The sequence below is a fragment of the Heptranchias perlo genome, unplaced genomic scaffold (genome assembly GCF_035084215.1).
Source record: "Heptranchias perlo isolate sHepPer1 unplaced genomic scaffold, sHepPer1.hap1 HAP1_SCAFFOLD_113, whole genome shotgun sequence".
Classification (NCBI taxonomy): Eukaryota; Metazoa; Chordata; class Chondrichthyes; order Hexanchiformes; family Hexanchidae; genus Heptranchias; species Heptranchias perlo.
The window spans coordinates 669,344-688,554 of record NW_027138352.1 but is presented as its reverse complement, the minus strand read 5'-3'; the positions used below and the strand labels follow the sequence as shown (position 1 = coordinate 688,554).

Genomic DNA, 19,211 nt, shown 5'->3' with positions numbered 1-19,211 from the left:
GAATCAAAACCACAAACATTGGTGTGATCTCCCTCTCACGCTGAAACAAAATCACAAATATTCGTGCAATGAAAACTCACCATGAATCAAAACCACAAACTTTACTTTGATCTCACTCTCACCCTGAATTAAATCACAAATATTAATGTGATCTCACTCTCAACCTCATACAAAACCAGGAACATTAGTGTGATGTCATTCTGACCATGAATCAAAACCAGGAACATGAGTGTGATCTCACTCTCACCCTGAATCAAAACGAGGTTCATAAGTGTGATCTCACTCTCACTCTGAATCAAAGCCACAAACATTAGTGTAAATTCACGCTCAACCTGAACGAAAATCACAAACATTAGTGTGATCTCAATCTCACCATGAATCAAAACCTGGAACACTAGTGTGATCTCACTCCCACCCTGAATCAAACCCACAAACATTAGTGTGATCTCACTCTCACCCTGAATCAAAACCAGGAACAAGAGTGTGATCTCACTCTCACTGTGAATCAAAACCACAAACATTAATGTGATCTCTGTCTCACACTGAATCAAAACCACAAACATTCATGTGATCTCCCTCTCATGCTGAAACAAAATCACAAATATTAGTGCGATCTCACTCACAACATGAATCAAAACCACAAACATTAGTGTGATCTCTCTCTCACTCTGAATCAAAACCAGGAACATTAGTGTGACCTCACTCTCACCCTGAATCGAAACCAGGAACATTAGTGTGATCTCACTCTCACCCTGAAACAAAACCACAAACATTAGTGTGATCTCACTCTCACCCTGAATCAAATCCAGGAACATTAGTGTGATCTCACTCTCACTCTGAATTAAATCACAAATATTAGTGTGATCTCACTCTCAAACTGAAACAAAATCACAAACATTAGTGTGATCTCACTCTCACCCTGAATTAAATCACAAATATTAGTGTGATCTCACTCTCAAACTGAAACAAAATCACAAACATTAGTGTGATCTCACTCTCACCCTGAATCAAAACCATAAACATTAGTGTGATCTCACTCTTACCCTGAATCAAACACACAAACAATAGTGTGATCTCATTCTCACCCTGAATCAAAATCAGGAACATTAGTGTGATCTCACCCTCACCCTGAATCAAAACCACAAACATTAGTGTGATCTCACTCTCAACCAGAATCGAAACCAGAAACATTAGTGTGATCTCACTCTCACCCTGAATCAAAACCAGGAACATGAGTGTGATCTCACTCTCACTGTGAATCACACCCAGGAACATTAGTGTGATCTCACTCTCACTCTGAATCAAATCCAGGAACGTTCGTGTGATCTCTCTCTCAACCTGAATCAAAATCTGGAACAATAGTGTGATCTCACACTCACCTTGAATCAAATCCACAAACATTACTGTGATCTCACTCTCACCCTGAATCAAAACCAGGAACATTAGTGTGATCTCACTCTCACCCTGAATCAAAACCACAAACATTAGTGTGATCTCACTCTCACCCTGAATCAAAACCAGGAACATTAGTGTGATCTCACTCTCACCCAGAATCAAAATCAGGAACATGAGTGTGATCTCACTCTCACTCTGAATCAAAACTACAAACAATAGTGTGATCTCACTCTTACCCTGAATCAAAACCATAAATATTAGTGTGATCTTACACTCACCCTGAATCAAAACCAGGAACATTAGTGTGATCTCACCCTTAACTCCGAATTAAAAACAACAAACATTATTGTGATCTCACTGTCACTCTGACTCCAAATCACAAACATTAGTGTGATCTCACTCTCAACCTGAATCAAAATCACAAACATTAGTGTGATCTCACTCTCAACCTGAATCAAAATCACAAACATTAGTGTGATCTCACTCTCAACCTGAATCAAAATCACAAACATTAGTGTGATCTCACTCTCACTCTGAATCAAAACCAGAAATATCCGTGTGAGCTCACTTTCACCCTGAATCAATACCACAAACATTAGTGTGATCTCACTCACCGTGAAGCAAAACCAGGAACATTAGTGTGATCTCACTCTCACCCTGAAACAAATCCACAAACATTAGTGTGATCTCACACTCACCCTGAATCAAAATCAGGAATAATAGTGCTGTCTCACTCTCACCCTGATTCAAAATCACAAACATTAGTGTGATCTCACTCTCACCGTGAATCAAAACCACAAACATTAGTGTGATCTCACTCTCACCCTGAAAAAACCCCACAAACATTAGTGTGATCTCAATCTCACCCGCAATCAAAATGAAAAAGATTAGTGTGAACACACTCTCACCCTGAATCAAAATCACAAACATTAGTGTGATCTCACTCTCACCATGAATCAAAACCATAAACTTGAGTGTGATCTCACTCTCACCCTGAATCAAAACCACAATCATTAATGTGATCTCACTCTCACCCTGAATCAAAACCACAATCATTAATGTGATCTCACTCTCACCCTGAATCAAAGCCGCCTCGCATGAATCACATGGAACGAAAATTTTTCATGCAATGACTCGGGGCAGTCACTTACTCTGCGAAACTGACATGTTGGTGCCTCATTGTTGGACTCCGGGGCTGATCTGGGGCTGTCAGCGGGGAGCGCGCGGCCGGGGCATGTGATCTGCCCCTCAGTTCGGGATAGAATAAACATCACAGGCCATGCCCTGGAGTTTCCCGCCATGCACCCCCGAGTGCAGATGAACTCAGCTGCAGGTTGGACGTTAGGACCAAGATGTTCCAGGACTTCTTGCGCCAACTATGGGGTTTTTTGTCTTATCCTCTCCAGTTTTCTTTCCCTCTCCCCTGAATGCACCAACTTTCCTCAGTGGGGAGGGGGGTCTTTCCACAAGCACCAGCCACACTCCTGTAGCTCAGCCAAGTGGACCTACACAGCCAGGCTATTCGACAGCAGCGAGCATCGCAGCTGACCCCAGACCCGTCCTCTCCCGACATCCAAACTTTCCCCCGGTGAGGGGGCCGCCGCTGGGAGAGGGAGCAGGAGCCAGTTCCTCGGTGGCGTTTGTTTGTCTCTCTCTCTCTCTAGTCCAGGGGAGCCGAGACCAATTGCAACTGAGATCAAGCAGCTCAGCGCAGACCAGGACCCGAACCTGGGGTCCTGCTGGACTCTACGGCTCGGCACGGATTGACGGTAACGGATCCGTATCATGAAGATAGACCCGGCATCCTCAAACAGTCCTGGGCACTCTCACATCTTTCACCCTGGATGGCCACTGCTTGGATTTCCCGTTACAAGACCAGACATTCTGTTAAAAAAGCAAGGATGAAATCATAAGTGAAGCCCATCCCACTGCCTCCCCACCTCTGATAATCAAGAGGGCTCGAAATTTGGGCTTAAGCACAAGGCTAAACATAACGCCCTCACCCCAATGCTTAATCCCCCCCCCAACCAGACATTCCCAGCAAGAAGTGGGGTCCGCAGTTAGTGTTGTCTGGGAAATCGCTGGCTGCCAGGCCACTGATTTTTCCAATCAACGATTTCCTCAGCACCATTTCCCAGCGGGAATGTCGGACTGGGGAATCCAGCCCCGAACGTTTCTGCGATAACCTCGGGCACAAGAGCAAAAAACAACAAGATAGACAAGAGAAACTGAATGCCATCTTTCTCGGGCTGAGAAGCTGGTACCTGTTGGTCAGGAGGAGGTCAGGGTCGGTCGATTGGGCAATGAGTTGGAATCTTGCGCAAGGGTTTAACAATGGACAATGAGTGATGGAGGTTCTGCAGATATGACTTACCTTATGGCCAGGAGGTCCCATGGCTCCCTGAGGACCAGGTATACCCTGCAGGAGAGGAGTGAGGAGAAGAAACAATCAACAAGAGATTGGAGCCAGTCAACATGTTCACCTCAAGCACATTGGGAACTAGTTCCTTCATCGTATCACAGTAGATACATCACAGGAGGAGGCCATTCGGCCCATCTTGCCTCTGCCGGCTCTTTGAAAGAGCTATCCAATTAGTCCCACTCCCCTGCTCTTTTCCCATAGCCCAGTAATTTTTTTCCCTTCAAGTATTTATCCAATTCCCGTTTGAAAGTTACTCTTGAATCTGCTTCCACCGCCCTTTCAGGCAGTGAATTCCAGATCATTCCAACTCGCTGGGTAAAAAAATGTTTCCTCATGTCGCCTCTGGCTCTTTTGCCGATCGCCTTAATTCTGTGTCCTCTGGTTACCGACCCTTCTGCCACTGGAAACAGTTTCTCCTTATTTACTCTCTCAAAACACTTCATGATTTTGAACACCTCTATCAAATCTCCCCTTAACCTTCTCTGTTCTAAGGAGAACAACCCCAGCTTCTCCAGTCTCTCCACATAACTGAAGACCCTCATCCCTGGTACCATTCTAGTAAATCTCCTCTGCACCCTCTCTAAGGCCTTGACATCCTTCCTAAAGTGCGGTGCCCAGAATTGGACACAATACTCCAGCTGAGGCCTGACCAGTGATTTATAAAGGTTTAGCATAACTTCCTTGCTTTTATACTCTATGCCTCTATTAATGAATCCCAGGGTTCCATTGGCTTTTTTAACAGCCTTCTCAACTTGTCCTGCCACCTTCAAAGATTTGTGTACACACACCCCCAGGTCTCTCTGTTCCTGCACTCCCTTTAGAATTGTACCATTCAGTTTATGTTGCCTCTCCTCATTCTTCCTACCAAAATGTATCACTTCACACTTCTCTGTGTTAAATTTCATTTGCCATGTGTCTGCCCATTTCACCAGGCTGTCTATGCCCTCCTGAAGTCTGTTACTGTACTCCATATTATTTATTACATTTCTGAGTTTTGTGTCATCTGCGAACTTTGAAATTATACCCTCTGTACCCAAGTCCAGGTCATTAATATACATCAAAAAGACCTACCCCTGGGGAACACCACTGTATACTTCCCTCCAGTCTGAAAAATCACTGTTCACCACTACTCTCTACATTCTGTCCACTAGCCAATTTTGTATCTACGCTGCCACTGTCCCTTTAATCCCACGGGCTTTAATTTTGCTAACAAGTCAATTATGTGGTACTTTATCAAATTCCTTTAGAAAGTCCATGTACACAACATCAACCGCACTACCCTCATCAACCATCTCTGTTACTTCATCAAAGAACTCAATCAAGTTAGTCAAACATGATTTTCCTTTAACAAATCCACGCTGACTTTCATTTATTAGCCCAGACTTTTCCAAGTGTCAATTAATTTTGTCCCGGATTATTGTCTCTAAAAGTTTCCCCACCACCGATGTTAGGCTGACTGGCCCGTAATTGCCGGGTTGATCACCCTCCAGCTGTCTACTCTCATCTAAGCCTAGGACTGGGCCAAATAGGGGGAAAAAACAGCATACCTAAATCTGCGACCAAATCTCGAGCTCCCTGGATGTCCAGGAGCATTCAGGGTAAGAAAAGGCAGAAAAGGGAAGCTTATGTCAGACACCGAGAGCTCAATACTACAGAAAGCCGAGAGGAGTATAAAAAGTGAGGGGTGAAATTAAAAAGGAAATTAGGAAAGCAAAGCGAGGGCATGAAAAAATATTGGCAAGTAAAATCAAGGAAAACCCAAAGATGTTTTATGAATACATTAAGAGCAAGAGGATAACTAAGGAAAGAGTAGGGCCTATTAGAGACCGAAAAGGTAACCTATGTGTGGAGGCGGAAGATGTGGGTATGGTTCTTAATGAATACTTTGCATCTGTCTTCACAAAAGACAGGGACGATGCAGACATTGTAATTAAGGAGGAAGAGTGTGAAATATTGGATGGGATAAACTTAGTGAGAGAGGAAGTATTAAGGAGATTAGCATCTTTGAAAGTAGATAAATCACCGGGGCCGGATGAAATGTATCCCAGGCTGTTAAAAGAAGCAAGGGAGGAAATAGCGGAGGCTCTGACCATCATTTTCCAATCCTCACTGGATACAGGTGAGGAGCCGGAGGATTGAAGGACTGCTAATGATGTACCATTGTTTAAAAATGGAGTGAGGGATAGATCTAATAATTACAGGCCACTCAATCTAACCTCGGTGGTGGAAAAAATATTGGAATCAATTCTGAGGGACAGGATAAACCATCACTTAGAAAGGCACAGGTTAATCAAGGACAGTCAGCATGGATTTGTTAAGGGAAGGTCATGTCAGACTAACTTGATTGAATTTTTTGAGAGGTAACAAGGAGGGTCGATGAGGGTAGTGCATTTGATGTATTCTACATGGATTTTAGCAAGGCTTTTGACAAGGTCCCACATGGCAGACTGGTCAAAAAAGTACAAGCCCATAGAATCCAAGGGAGAGTGGCAAATTGGATCCAAAATTGGCTCAGTGGCAGGAAGCAAAGGGTAATGGTCAACGGGTGTTTATGTGACTGGAAGGCTGTTTCCAGTGGGGTTCTGCAGGGCTCAGTACTGGGTCCCTGGCTTTTTGTGATATATATTAATGATTTGGACTTAAATGTAGGGGGCATGATTGAGAAGTTTGCAGATGATACAAAAATTGGCCGTGTGGTTGATAGTGAGGAGGAAAGCTGTAGACTGCAGGAAGATAGCAATGGACTGGTCAGGTGGGCAGAAAAGTGGCAAATGGAATTCAATCCGGAGAAGTGCGAGGGAATGAATTTGGGGAAGGCAAACAAGTCAAGGGAGTTAACAATAAATGGGAAGTTACTGAAAGGTGTAGAGGAAGTGAGGGTCCTTGGAGTGCATGTCCACAGATCACTGAAGGTAGCAGGACAGGTGGATAAGGTGGTTCAGAAGGAATATGGAATACTTTCCTTTATTAGTCGAGGCATAGAATATAAGAGCAGGGAGGTTATGCTAGAACTGTATAAAACATTGGTTAGGCCATAGCTTGAGTATTGCGTACAGTTCTGTTCACCACATTACAGGAAAGATGTGATTGCACTAGACAGGGTACAGAGGAGATTTATGAGGATGTTGCCAGGACTGGAGAATTTTAGCTATGGGGAAAATTGGATAGGCTGGGGTTGTTTTCTTTGGAACAGAGGAGGCTGAGGGATGATCTAATTGACAAAATTATGAAGGGCTGAGATAGAGTGGATAGGAAGGACCTATTTCCCTTAGCAGAGAGGTCAATAACCAGGGGGCATAGATTTAAAGTAATTGGTAGAAGGATTAGAGGGGAGCTGAGGAAAAAAAAATTCACCCAGAGGCTGCAATGGTTTGGAACTCACTGTCTGAAAGGGTGGTAGAGGCAGAAACCCTCGACTCATTTAAAAGGTGCCTGGATGTGCACTTGAAGTGCTGTGACCTACAGGGCTACGGACCAAGAGCTGGAAAGCGGGATTAGGCTGGGTGGCTCATTTTCAGCTGGCACAGACACGATGGGCCGAACGGCCTCCTTCTGTGCCGTAAATTCTCTATGATTCTTCCATGATTCTATGAATGTACCAGGTAGGGAAGGGGCACACTGTTTATAGACCAGGTCTGTGCCAGGTAGGTAAAAGGCAGTGTTTAAAGACCAGGTCTGTACCAGGCAGGGAAGAGGCAGTGTTTATAGATGGGTCTGTGCCAGGCAGGGAAGGGGCCCTCTCTTTATAGACCAGGTCAGTGCCTGGAAATTGTAGTCGGAGGATTACCTGAGCTCCAGGGATTCCTTGCTGACCAGGAGGCCCTGGTTCTCCTTGAGGCCCCTATTTGAGATAAAACAGACAGGACATTGAGGATCTGAACTCTGACGGAAGGACATTCAAAACAGAATGGAATTAATGAATGGAATTTAGAAACAGAAATCACATTACCAGGTTTCCTTTTGGACCATGTGGGCCGTCCATCCCACGCACACCCTGAAACACAAAAGAGACCTTCAGTCCTGACAATGGAATTAGATTTTGGGACATTTCACAAAGAGGGCAGATCTCAGCCTGAGAACTTTCTCACAACTCTTCCATTTCCCTTGTTGATAATTCCGAAGACCTACAGGGGAAAAGAAAGGCAAATATGCTCCCCGTCAAGGTGAGGGATGGAGGATTCCCAATTTGGACATTGCATCACTGAATCTAAGGCCAAGTGCAGCTCAATTAGATGCAGAGCAAAGATCCCTCTCGATTGCCCCACCAATGTACCTCAGCTCCCGCAGTATAACTCCAGCCTCTATTGAGCCAGTGTAATACTTGCTAGTTTGTACAACAGCCATACTGAGGCCTGACTGAGGACAATTGCAAAACGGTGCCAAATTCAGGCTTAGTTTCATGCTCTCCACTCATAGCCATTCGATACTGAGCTGGGACTGACCAAAACTTCTACAAGAAAAGTGAGAGTGGAACGAGGAGAGAATGAGAGGGTCCATCACGTACACAGTGATTGGGACTAGGAGAGAATGAGAGGGTTCATCACATACACAGTGATTGTGACTAGGAGAGAATGAGAGGGTTCATTACCCACACAGTGATTGGGAGTGAGAGAATGAGAGGGTTCATAACCAACACACTGATTGGGAGTGAGAGAATGAGAGGGTTCATCACCAACACACTGATTGGGACTAGGAGAGAATGAGAGGGTTCATCACCTACACAGTGATTGGGACTAGGAGAGAATGGGAGGGTCCATCACCCACACAGTGATTGGGACCAGGAGAGAATGAGAGGGTCCATCACCTACACAGTGATTGGGACTAGGAGAGAATGAGAGGGCTCATCACCTACACAGTGATTGGGACTAGGAGAGAATGAGAGGGTTCATCACCTACACAGTGATTGGGACGAGGAGAGAATGAGAGGGTTCATCACCTACACACTGATTGGGACTAGGAGAGAATGAGAGGGTTCATCACCGACACAGTGATTGGGACTAGGAGAGAATGAGAGGGTTCATCACCTACACAGTGATTGGGACTAGGAGAGAATGAGAGGGTTCATCACCTACACACTGATTGGGACTAGGAGAGAATGAGAGGGTTCATCACCTACACACTGATTGGGACTAGGAGAGAATGGGAGGGTTCATCACCTACACACTGATTGGGACTAGGAGAGAATGAGAGGGTTCATCACCCACACAGTGATTGGGACTAGGAGAGAATGAGAGGGTCCATCACCCACACAGTGATTGGGACTAGGAGAGAATGAGAGGGTCCATCACCCACACAGTGATTGGGACGAGGAGAGAATGGGAGGGTTCATCACCCACACAGTGATTGGGAGTGAGAGAATGAGAGGGTTCATCACCCACACAGTGATTGGGACTAGGAGAGAATGAGAGGGTTCATCACCTACACACTGATTGGGACTAGGAGAGAATGGGAGGGTCCATCACCCACACAGTGATTGGGACCAGGAGAGAATGAGAGGGTTCATCACCTACACAGTGATTGGGACCAGGAGAGAATGAGAGGGTCCATCACCCACACACTGATTGGGACTAGGAGAGAATGGGAGTGTCCATCACCCACACAGTGATTGGGACCAGGAGAGAATGAGAGGGTTCATCACCTACACAGTGATTGGGACCAGGAGAGAATGAGAGGGTTCATCACCTACACACTGATTGGGACTAGGAGAGAATGAGAGGGTTCATTACCTACACACTGCTTGGGACTAGGAGAGAATGAGAGGGTTCATCACCTACACACTGATTGGGACTAGGAGAGAATGAGAGGGTTCATCACCTACACACTGATTGGGACTAGGAGAGAATGAGAGGGTTCATCACCCACACACTGATTGGGACTAGGAGAGAATGAGAGGGTTCATCACCCACACAGTGATTGGGACTAGGAGAGAATGAGAGGGTTCATCACCCACACACTGATTGGGACTAGGAGAGAATGGGAGGGTCCATCACCCACACAGTGATTGGGACCAGGAGAGAATGAGAGGGTTCATCACCCACACACTGATTGGGACTAGGAGAGAATGGGAGGGTTCATCACCCACACAGTGATTGGGACTAGGAGAGAATGAGAGGGTTCATCACCTACACACTGATTGGGACCAGGAGAGAATGAGAGGGTTCATCACCCACACAGTGATTGGGACTAGGAGAGAATGAGAGGCTCCATCACCCACACAGTGATTGGGACTAGGAGAGAATGAGAGGGTCCATCACCCACACAGTGATTGGGACCAGGAGAGAATGAGAGGGTTCATCACCCACACAGTGATTGGGACTAGGAGAGAATGAGAGGGTTCATCACCTACACACTGATTGGGACTAGGAGAGAATGAGAGGGTTCATCACCTACACACTGATTGGGACTAGGAGAGAATGGGAGGGTCCATCACCCACACAGTGATTGGGACCAGGAGAGAATGAGAGGGTTCATCACCCACACACTGATTGGGACTAGGAGAGAATGGGAGGGTTCATCACCCACACAGTGATTGGGACTAGGAGAGAATGAGAGGGTTCATCACCTACACACTGATTGGGACCAGGAGAGAATGAGAGGGTTCATCACCCACACAGTGATTGGGACTAGGAGAGAATGAGAGGCTCCATCACCCACACAGTGATTGGGACTAGGAGAGAATGAGAGGGTCCATCACCCACACAGTGATTGGGACCAGGAGAGAATGAGAGGGTTCATCACCCACACAGTGATTGGGACGAGGAGAGAATGAGAGGGTTCATCACCCACACACTGATTGGGACTAGGAGAGAATGGGAGGGTCCATCACCCACACAGTGATTGGGACCAGGAGAGAATGAGAGGGTTCATCACCTACACAGTGATTGGGACGAGGAGAGAATGAGAGGGTTCATCACCCACACAGTGATTGGGACTAGGAGAGAATGAGAGGGTTCATCACCTACACACTGACTGGGACTAGGAGAGAATGAGAGGGTTCATCACCTACACAGTGATTGGGACTAGGAGAGAATGAGAGGGTTCATCACCTACACAGTGATTGGGACTAGGAGAGAATGAGAGGGTTCATCACCCACACAGTGATTGGGACTAGGAGAGAATGGAAGGGTCCATCACCCACACAGTGATTGGGACTAGGAGAGAATGGGAGGGTCCATCACCTACACAGTGATTGGGACTAGGAGAGAATGAGAGGGTTCATCACCTACACAGTGATTGGGACTAGGAGAGAATGAGACGGTTCATCACCTGCACAGTGATTGGGACTAGGAGAGAATGGGAGGGTTCATCACCTACACAGTGATTGGGACTAGGAGAGAATGAGAGGGTCCATCACCTACACAGTGATTGGGACTAGGAGAGAATGAGAGGGTTCATCACCCACACACTGATTGGGACTAGGAGAGAATGAGAGGGTTCATCACCTACACACTGATTGGGACTAGGAGAGAATGAGAGGGTTCATCACCTACACAGTGATTGGGACTAGGAGAGAATGAGAGGGTTCATCACCTACACAGTGATTGGGACTAGGAGAGAATGAGAGGGTTCATCACCCACACAGTGATTGGGACTAGGAGAGAATGGGAGGGTCCATCACCTACACACTGATTGGGACTAGGAGAGAATGAGAGGGTCCATCACCTACACAGTGATTGGGACTAGGAGAGAATGAGAGGGTTCATCACCTACACAGTGATTGGGACTAGGAGAGAATGAGAGGGTTCATCACCCACACACTGATTGGGACTAGGAGAGAATGAGAGGGTTCATCACCTACACAGTGATTGGGACTAGGAGAGAATGAGAGGGTTCATCACCCACACAGTGATTGGGACTAGGAGAGAATGGGAGGGTCCATCACCCACACACTGATTGGGACTAGGAGAGAATGAGAGGGTCCATCACCTACACACTGATTGGGCCTAGGAGAGAATGGGAGGGTCCATCACCCACACAGTGATTGGGACTAGGAGAGAATGAGAGGGTTCATCACCTACACACTGATTGGGACTAGGAGAGAATGAGAGGGTTCATCACCTACACACTGATTGGGACTAGGAGAGAATGAGAGGGTTCATCACCCACACAGTGATTGGGAGTGAGAGAATGAGAGGGTTCATCACCCACACAGTGATTGGGACGAGGAGAGAATGAGAGGGTTCATCACCCACACACTGATTGGGACTAGGAGAGAATGAGAGGGTTCATCACCTACACAGTGATTGGGACTAGGAGAGAATGAGAGGGTTCATCACCTGCACACTGATTGGGACTAGGAGAGAATGAGAGGGTTCATCACCTACACAGTGATTGGGACTAGGAGAGAATGAGAGGGTTCATCACCCACACATTGATTGGGAGTGAGAGAATGAGAGGGTTCATCACCTACACAGTGATTGGGACTAGGAGAGAATGAGAGGGTTCATCACCCACACACTGATTGGGACTAGGAGAGAATGAGAGGGTTCATCACCCACACAGTGATTGGGACGAGGAGAGAATGAGAGGGTTCATCACCTACACAGTGATTGGGACTAGGAGAGAATGAGAGGGTCCATCACCCACACAGTGATTGGGACTAGGAGAGAATGAGAGGGTCCATCACCCACACACTGATTGGGACTAGGAGAGAATGAGAGGGTTCATCACCCACACACTGATTGGGACTAGGAGAGAATGAGAGGGTTCATCACCCACACAGTGATTGGGACTAGGAGAGAATGAGAGGGTTCATCACCCACACAGTGATTGGGACTAGGAGGGAATGAGAGGGTTCATCACCTACACACTGCTTGGGACTAGGAGAGAATGAGAGGGTTCATTACCCACACAGTGATTGGGACTAGGAGAGAATGAGAGGGTTCATCACCTACACAGTGATTGGGACTAGGAGAGAATGAGAGGGTTCATCACCCACACAGTGATTGGGACTAGGAGAGAATGAGAGGGTTCATCACCCACACAGTGATTGGGACTAGGAGAGAATGAGAGGGTTCATCACCCACACAGTGATTGGGACTAGGAGAGAATGAGAGGGTTCATCACCCACACACTGATTGGGACTAGGAGAGAATGAGAGGGTTCATCACCCACACAGTGATTGGGACTAGGAGAGAATGAGAGGGTTCATCACCCACACAGTGATTGGGACTAGGAGAGAATGAGAGGGTTCATCACCCACACACTGATTGGGACTAGGAGAGAATGAGAGGGTTCATCACCTGCACACTGATTGGGACTAGGAGAGAATGAGAGGGTCCATCACCCACACAGTGATTGGGACTAGGAGAGAATGAGAGGGTCCATCACCCACACAGTGATTGGGACTAGGAGAGAATGAGAGGGTTCATCACCTACACACTGATTGGGACCAGGAGAGAATGAGAGGGTTCATCACCTACACACTGATTGGGACTAGGAGAGAATGAGAGGGTTCATCACCTACACAATGATTGGGACTAGGAGAGAATGAGAGGGTTCATCACCTACACACTGATTGGGACTAGGAGAGAATGAGAGGGTTCATCACCCACACAGTGATTGGGACCAGGAGAGAATGAGAGGGTTCATCACCCACACAGTGATTGGGATGAGGAGAGAATGAGAGGGTTCATCACCTGCACACTGATTGGGACTAGGACAGAATGAGGGGGTTCATCACCCACACAGTGATTGGGACTAGGAGAGAATGAGAGGGTTCATCACCCACACAGTGATTGGGACCAGGAGAGAATGAGAGGGTTCATCACCCACACAGTGATTGGGACCAGGAGAGAATGAGAGGGTTCATCACCTACACAGTGATTGGGACTGGGAGAGAATGAGAGGGTTCATCACCCACACAGTGATTGGGAGTGAGAGAATGAGAGGGTTCATCACCCGCACACTGATTGGGACTAGGAGAGAATGAGAGGGTCCATCACCTACACAGTGATTGGGACGAGGAGAGAATGAGAGGGTTCATCACCTACACAGTGATTGGGACTAGGAGAGAATGAGAGGGTCCTTCACCTACACAGTGATTGGGAGTGAGAGAATGAGAGGGTTCATCACCTACACAGTGATTGGGACTAGGAGAGAATGAGAGGGTTCATCACCTGCACACTGATTGGGACTAGGAGAGAATGAGAGGGTTCATCACCCACACAGTGATTGGGACTAGGAGAGAATGAGAGGGTTCATCACCCACACAGTGATTGGGACTAGGAGAGAATGAGAGGGTTCATCACCCACACAGTGATTGGGACTAGGAGAGAATGAGAGGGTTCATCACCTAAACACTGATTAGGACTAGGAGAGAATGAGAGGGTTCATCACCCACACACTGATTGGGACTAGGAGAGAATGAGAGGGTTCATCACCCACACAGTGATTGGGACTAGGAGAGAATGAGAGGGTTCATCACCCACACAGTGATTGGGACTAGGAGAGAATGAGAGGGTTCCTCACCTAAACACTGATTAGGACTAGGAGAGAATGAGAGGGTTCATCACCCACACAGTGATTGGGACTAGGAGAGAATGAGAGGGTCCATCACCCACACAGTGATTGGGACTACGAGAGAATGAGAGGCTCCATCACCTACACACTGATTGGGACTAGGAGAGAACGGGAGGGTCCATCACCCACACAGTGATTGGGACTAGGAGAGAATGAGAGGGTCCATCACCCACACAGTGATTGGGACTAGGAGAGAATGAGAGGGTTCATCACCTACACACTGATTGGGACCAGGAGAGAATGAGAGGGTTCATCACCTACACACTGATTGGGACTAGGAGAGAATGAGAGGGTTCATCACCCACACACTGATTGGGACTAGGAGAGAATGAGAGGGTTCATCACCCACACAGTGATTGGGACTAGGAGAGAATGAGAGGGTCCATCACCCACACAGTGATTGGGACTACGAGAGAATGAGAGGGTCCATCACCCACACAGTGATTGGGACTAGGAGAGAATGAGAGGGTCCATCACCCACACAGTGATTGGGACTAGGAGAGAATGAGAGGGTTCATCACCTACACACTGATTGGGACGAGGAGAGAATGAGAGGGTTCATCACCTACACACTGATTGGGACGAGGAGAGAATGAGAGGGTTCATCACCTACACACTGATTGGGACGAGGAGAGAATGAGAGGGTTCATCACCTACACAGTGATTGGGACTAGGAGAGAATGAGAGGGTCCATCACCTACACAGTGATTGGGACGAGGAGAGAATGGGAGGGTCCATCACCCACTCAGTGATTGGGACTAGGAGAGAATGGGAGCGTTCATCACCTACACAGTGATTGGGATTAGGAGAGAATGGGAGGGTCCATCACCCACTCAGTGATTGGGACTAGGAGAGAAAGGGAGGGTCCATCACCTACACAGTGATTGGGACTAGGAGAGAATGAGAGGGTTCATCACCTCCACACTGATTGGGACCAGGGGAGAATGAGAGGGTTCATCACCTACACACTGATTGGGACTAGGAGAGAATGAGAGGGTTCATCACCCACACAGTGATTGGGACTAGGAGAGAATGAGAGGGTTCATCACCTACACACTGATTGGGACGAGGAGAGAATGAGAGGGTCCATCACCTACACAGTGATTGGGACTAGGAGAGAATGAGAGGGTTCATCACCGACACAGTGATTGGGAGTGAGAGAATGAGAGGGTTCATCCCCTACACAATGATTGGGACTAGGAGAGAATGAGAGGGTTCATCTCCCGCACACTGATTGGGACTAGGAGAGAATGAGAGGGTCCATCACCTACACAGTGATTGGGACTCGGAGAGAATGAGAGGGTCCATCACCTACACACTGATTGGGACTAGGAGAGAATGGGAGGGTCCATCACCCACTCAGTGATTGGGACTAGGAGAGAAAGGGAGGGTCCATCACCTACACAGTGATTGGGACTAGGAGAGAATGAGAGGGTTCATCACCTCCACACTGATTGGGACCAGGGGAGAATGAGAGGGTTCATCACCTACACAGTGATTGGGACTAGGAGAGAATGAGAGGGTCCATCACCTACACAGTGATTGGGAGTGAGAGAATGAGAGGGTCCATCACCCACACAGTGATTGGGACCAGGGGAGAATGAGAGGGTTCATCACCTACACATTGATTGGGACTAGGAGAGAATGAGAGGGTCCATCACCTACACAGTGATTGGGACTAGGAGAGAATGAGAGGGTTCATCACCCACACAGTGATTGGGACTAGGAGAGAATGAGAGGGTCCATCACCTACACAGTGATTGGGAGCGAGAGAATGAGAGGGTTCATCACCCACACAGTGATTGGGACCAGGGGAGAATGAGAGGGTTCATCACCTACACATTGATTGGGACTAGGAGAGAATGAGAGGGTTCATCTCCCGCACAGTGATTGGGACTAGGAGAGAATGGGAGGGTCCATCACCTACACACTGATTGGGACTAGGAGAGAATGAGAGGGTCCATCACCTACACAGTGATTGGGACTAGGAGAGAATGAGAGGGTTCATCACCTACACAGTGATTGGGACTAGGAGAGAATGAGAGGGTTCATCACCCACACAGTGATTGGGACTAGGAGAGAATGAGAGGGTTCATCACCTACACAGTGATTGGGACTAGGAGAGAATGAGAGGGTCCATCACCCACACAGTGATTGGGACTAGGAGAGAATGAGAGGGTTCATCACCTACACAGTGATTGGGACTAGGAGAGAATGAGAGGGTCCATCACCTACACAGTGATTGGGAGTGAGAGAATGAGAGGGTCCATCACCCACACAGTGATTGGGACTAGGAGAGAATGAGAGGGTCCATCACCCACACAGTGATTGGGACTAGGAGAGAATGAGAGGGTTCATCTCCCGCACACTGATTGGGACTAGGACAGAATGAGGGGGTTCATCACCCACACAGTGATTGGGACTAGGAGAGAATGAGAGGGTTCATCACCGACACAGTGATTGGGAGTGAGAGAATGAGAGGGTTCATCCCCTACACAATGATTGGGACTAGGAGAGAATGAGAGGGTTCATCTCCCGCACACTGATTGGGACTAGGAGAGAATGAGAGGGTTCATCACCTACACAGTGATTGGGACTAGGAGAGAATGAGAGGGTCCATCACCTACACAGTGATTGGGACTAGGAGAGAATGGGAGCGTTCATCACCTACACAGTGATTGGGATTAGGAGAGAATGGGAGGGTCCATCACCCACTCAGTGATTGGGACTAGGAGAGAAAGGGAGGGTCCATCACCTACACAGTGATTGGGACTAGGAGAGAATGAGAGGGTTCATCACCCACACAGTGATTGGGAGTGAGAGAATGAGAGGGTTCATCACCCGCACACGGATTGGGACTAGGAGAGAATGAGAGGGTTCATCACCTACACACTGATTGGGACTCGGAGAGAATGAGAGGGTTCATCACCCACACACTGATTGGGACTAGGACAGAATGAGGGGGTTCATCACCCACACAGTGATTGGGACTAGGAGAGAATGAGAGGGTTCATCACCCACACAGTGATTGGGACTAGGAGAGAAAGGGAGGGTCCATCACCTACACAGTGATTGGGACTAGGAGAGAATGAGAGGGTTCATCACCTCCACACTGATTGGGACCAGGGGAGAATGAGAGGGTTCATCACCTACACACTGATTGGGACTAGGAGAGAATGAGAGGGTTCATCACCCACACAGTGATTGGGACTAGGAGAGAATGAGAGGGTTCATCACCTACACACTGATTGGGACGAGGAGAGAATGAGAGGGTCCATCACCTACACAGTGATTGGGACTAGGAGAGAATGAGAGGGTTCATCCCCTACACAATGATTGGGACTAGGAGAGAATGAGAGGGTTCATCTCCCGCACACTGATTGGGACTAGGAGAGAATGAGAGGGTCCATCACCTACACAGTGATTGGGACTAGGAGAGAATGAGAGGGTTCATCACCCACACAGTGATTGGGACTCGGAGAGAATGAGAGGGTCCATCACCCACACAGTGATTGGGACTAGGAGAGAATGGGAGGGTCCATCACCTGCACACTGATTGGGAATAGGAGAGAATGAGAGGGTTCATCACCTACACAGTGATTGGGACTAGGAGAGAATGAGAGGGTCCATCACCAACACAGTGATTGGGAGTGAGAGAATGAGAGGGTCCATCACCCACACAGTGATTGGGACCAGGGGAGAATGAGAGGGTTCATCACCTACACATTGATTGGGACTAGGAGAGAATGAGAGGGTCCATCACCTACACAGTGATTGGGACTAGGAGAGAATGAGAGGGTTCATCACCCACACAGTGATTGGGACTAGGAGAGAATGAGAGGGTCCATCACCCACACAGTGATTGGGACCAGGGGAGAATGAGAGGGTTCATCACCTACACATTGATTGGGACTAGGAGAGAATGAGAGGGTTCATCTCCCGCACAGTGATTGGGACTAGGAGAGAATGGGAGGGTCCATCACCTACACACTGATTGGGACTAGGAGAGAATGAGAGGGTCCATCACCTACACAGTGATTGGGACTAGGAGAGAATGAGAGGGTTCATCACCTACACAGTGATTGGGACTAGGAGAGAATGAGAGGGTTCATCACCCACACAGTGATTGGGACTAGGAGAGAATGAGAGGGTTCATCACCTACACAGTGATTGGGACCAGGAGAGAATGAGAGGGTTCATCACCCACACAGTGATTGGGATTAGGAGAGAATGAGAGGGTTCATCACCTACACAGTGATTGGGACTAGGAGAGAATGAGAGGGTCCATCACCCACACAGTGATTGGGACTAGGAGAGAATGAGAGGGTTCATCACCTACACAGTGATTGGGACTAGGAGAGAATGAGAGGGTCCATCACCTACACAGTGATTGGGAGTGAGAGAATGAGAGGGTTCATCTCCCGCACACTGATTGGGACTAGGAGAGAATGAGAGGGTTCATCACCCACACAGTGATTGGGACTAGGAGAGAATGAGAGGGTCCATCACCTACACACTGATTGGGACGAGGAGAGAATGAGAGGGTCCATCACCTACACAGTGATTGGGACTAGGAGAGAATGAGAGGGTTCATCACCCACACAGTGATTGGGACTAGGAGAGAATGAGAGGGTTCATCACCTACACACTGATTGGGACTAGGAGAGAATGAGAGGTTCCATCACCTACACACTGATTGGGACTAGGAGAGAACGGGAGGGTCCATCACCCACACAGTGATTGGGACTAGGAGAGAATGAGAGGGTTCATCACCTACACAGTGATTGGGACTAGGAGAGAATGAGAGGGTTCATCACCTACACACTGATTGGGACTAGGAGAGAATGGGAGGGTCCATCACCCACACAGTGAT

At 47.8% G+C, this 19,211-nt stretch overlaps 1 protein-coding gene across 1 annotated transcript in view; it reads right to left on the bottom strand.

The window, feature by feature from the left end:
- The window catches only part of LOC137307843 (collagen alpha-1(V) chain-like), a 522,869-nt gene that overhangs the window by 98,148 nt on the left and 405,510 nt on the right, over nt 1-19,211 (bottom strand). The window contains exons 22-24 of the mRNA XM_067976930.1: nt 7,767-7,811; nt 7,605-7,658; nt 3,770-3,814 (exon numbers count right to left, since the gene is read on the bottom strand). Of these exons, the coding sequence (XP_067833031.1) occupies nt 3,770-3,814; nt 7,605-7,658; nt 7,767-7,811 (144 nt within the window). The remainder of the gene's footprint in view (nt 1-3,769; nt 3,815-7,604; nt 7,659-7,766; nt 7,812-19,211) is intronic.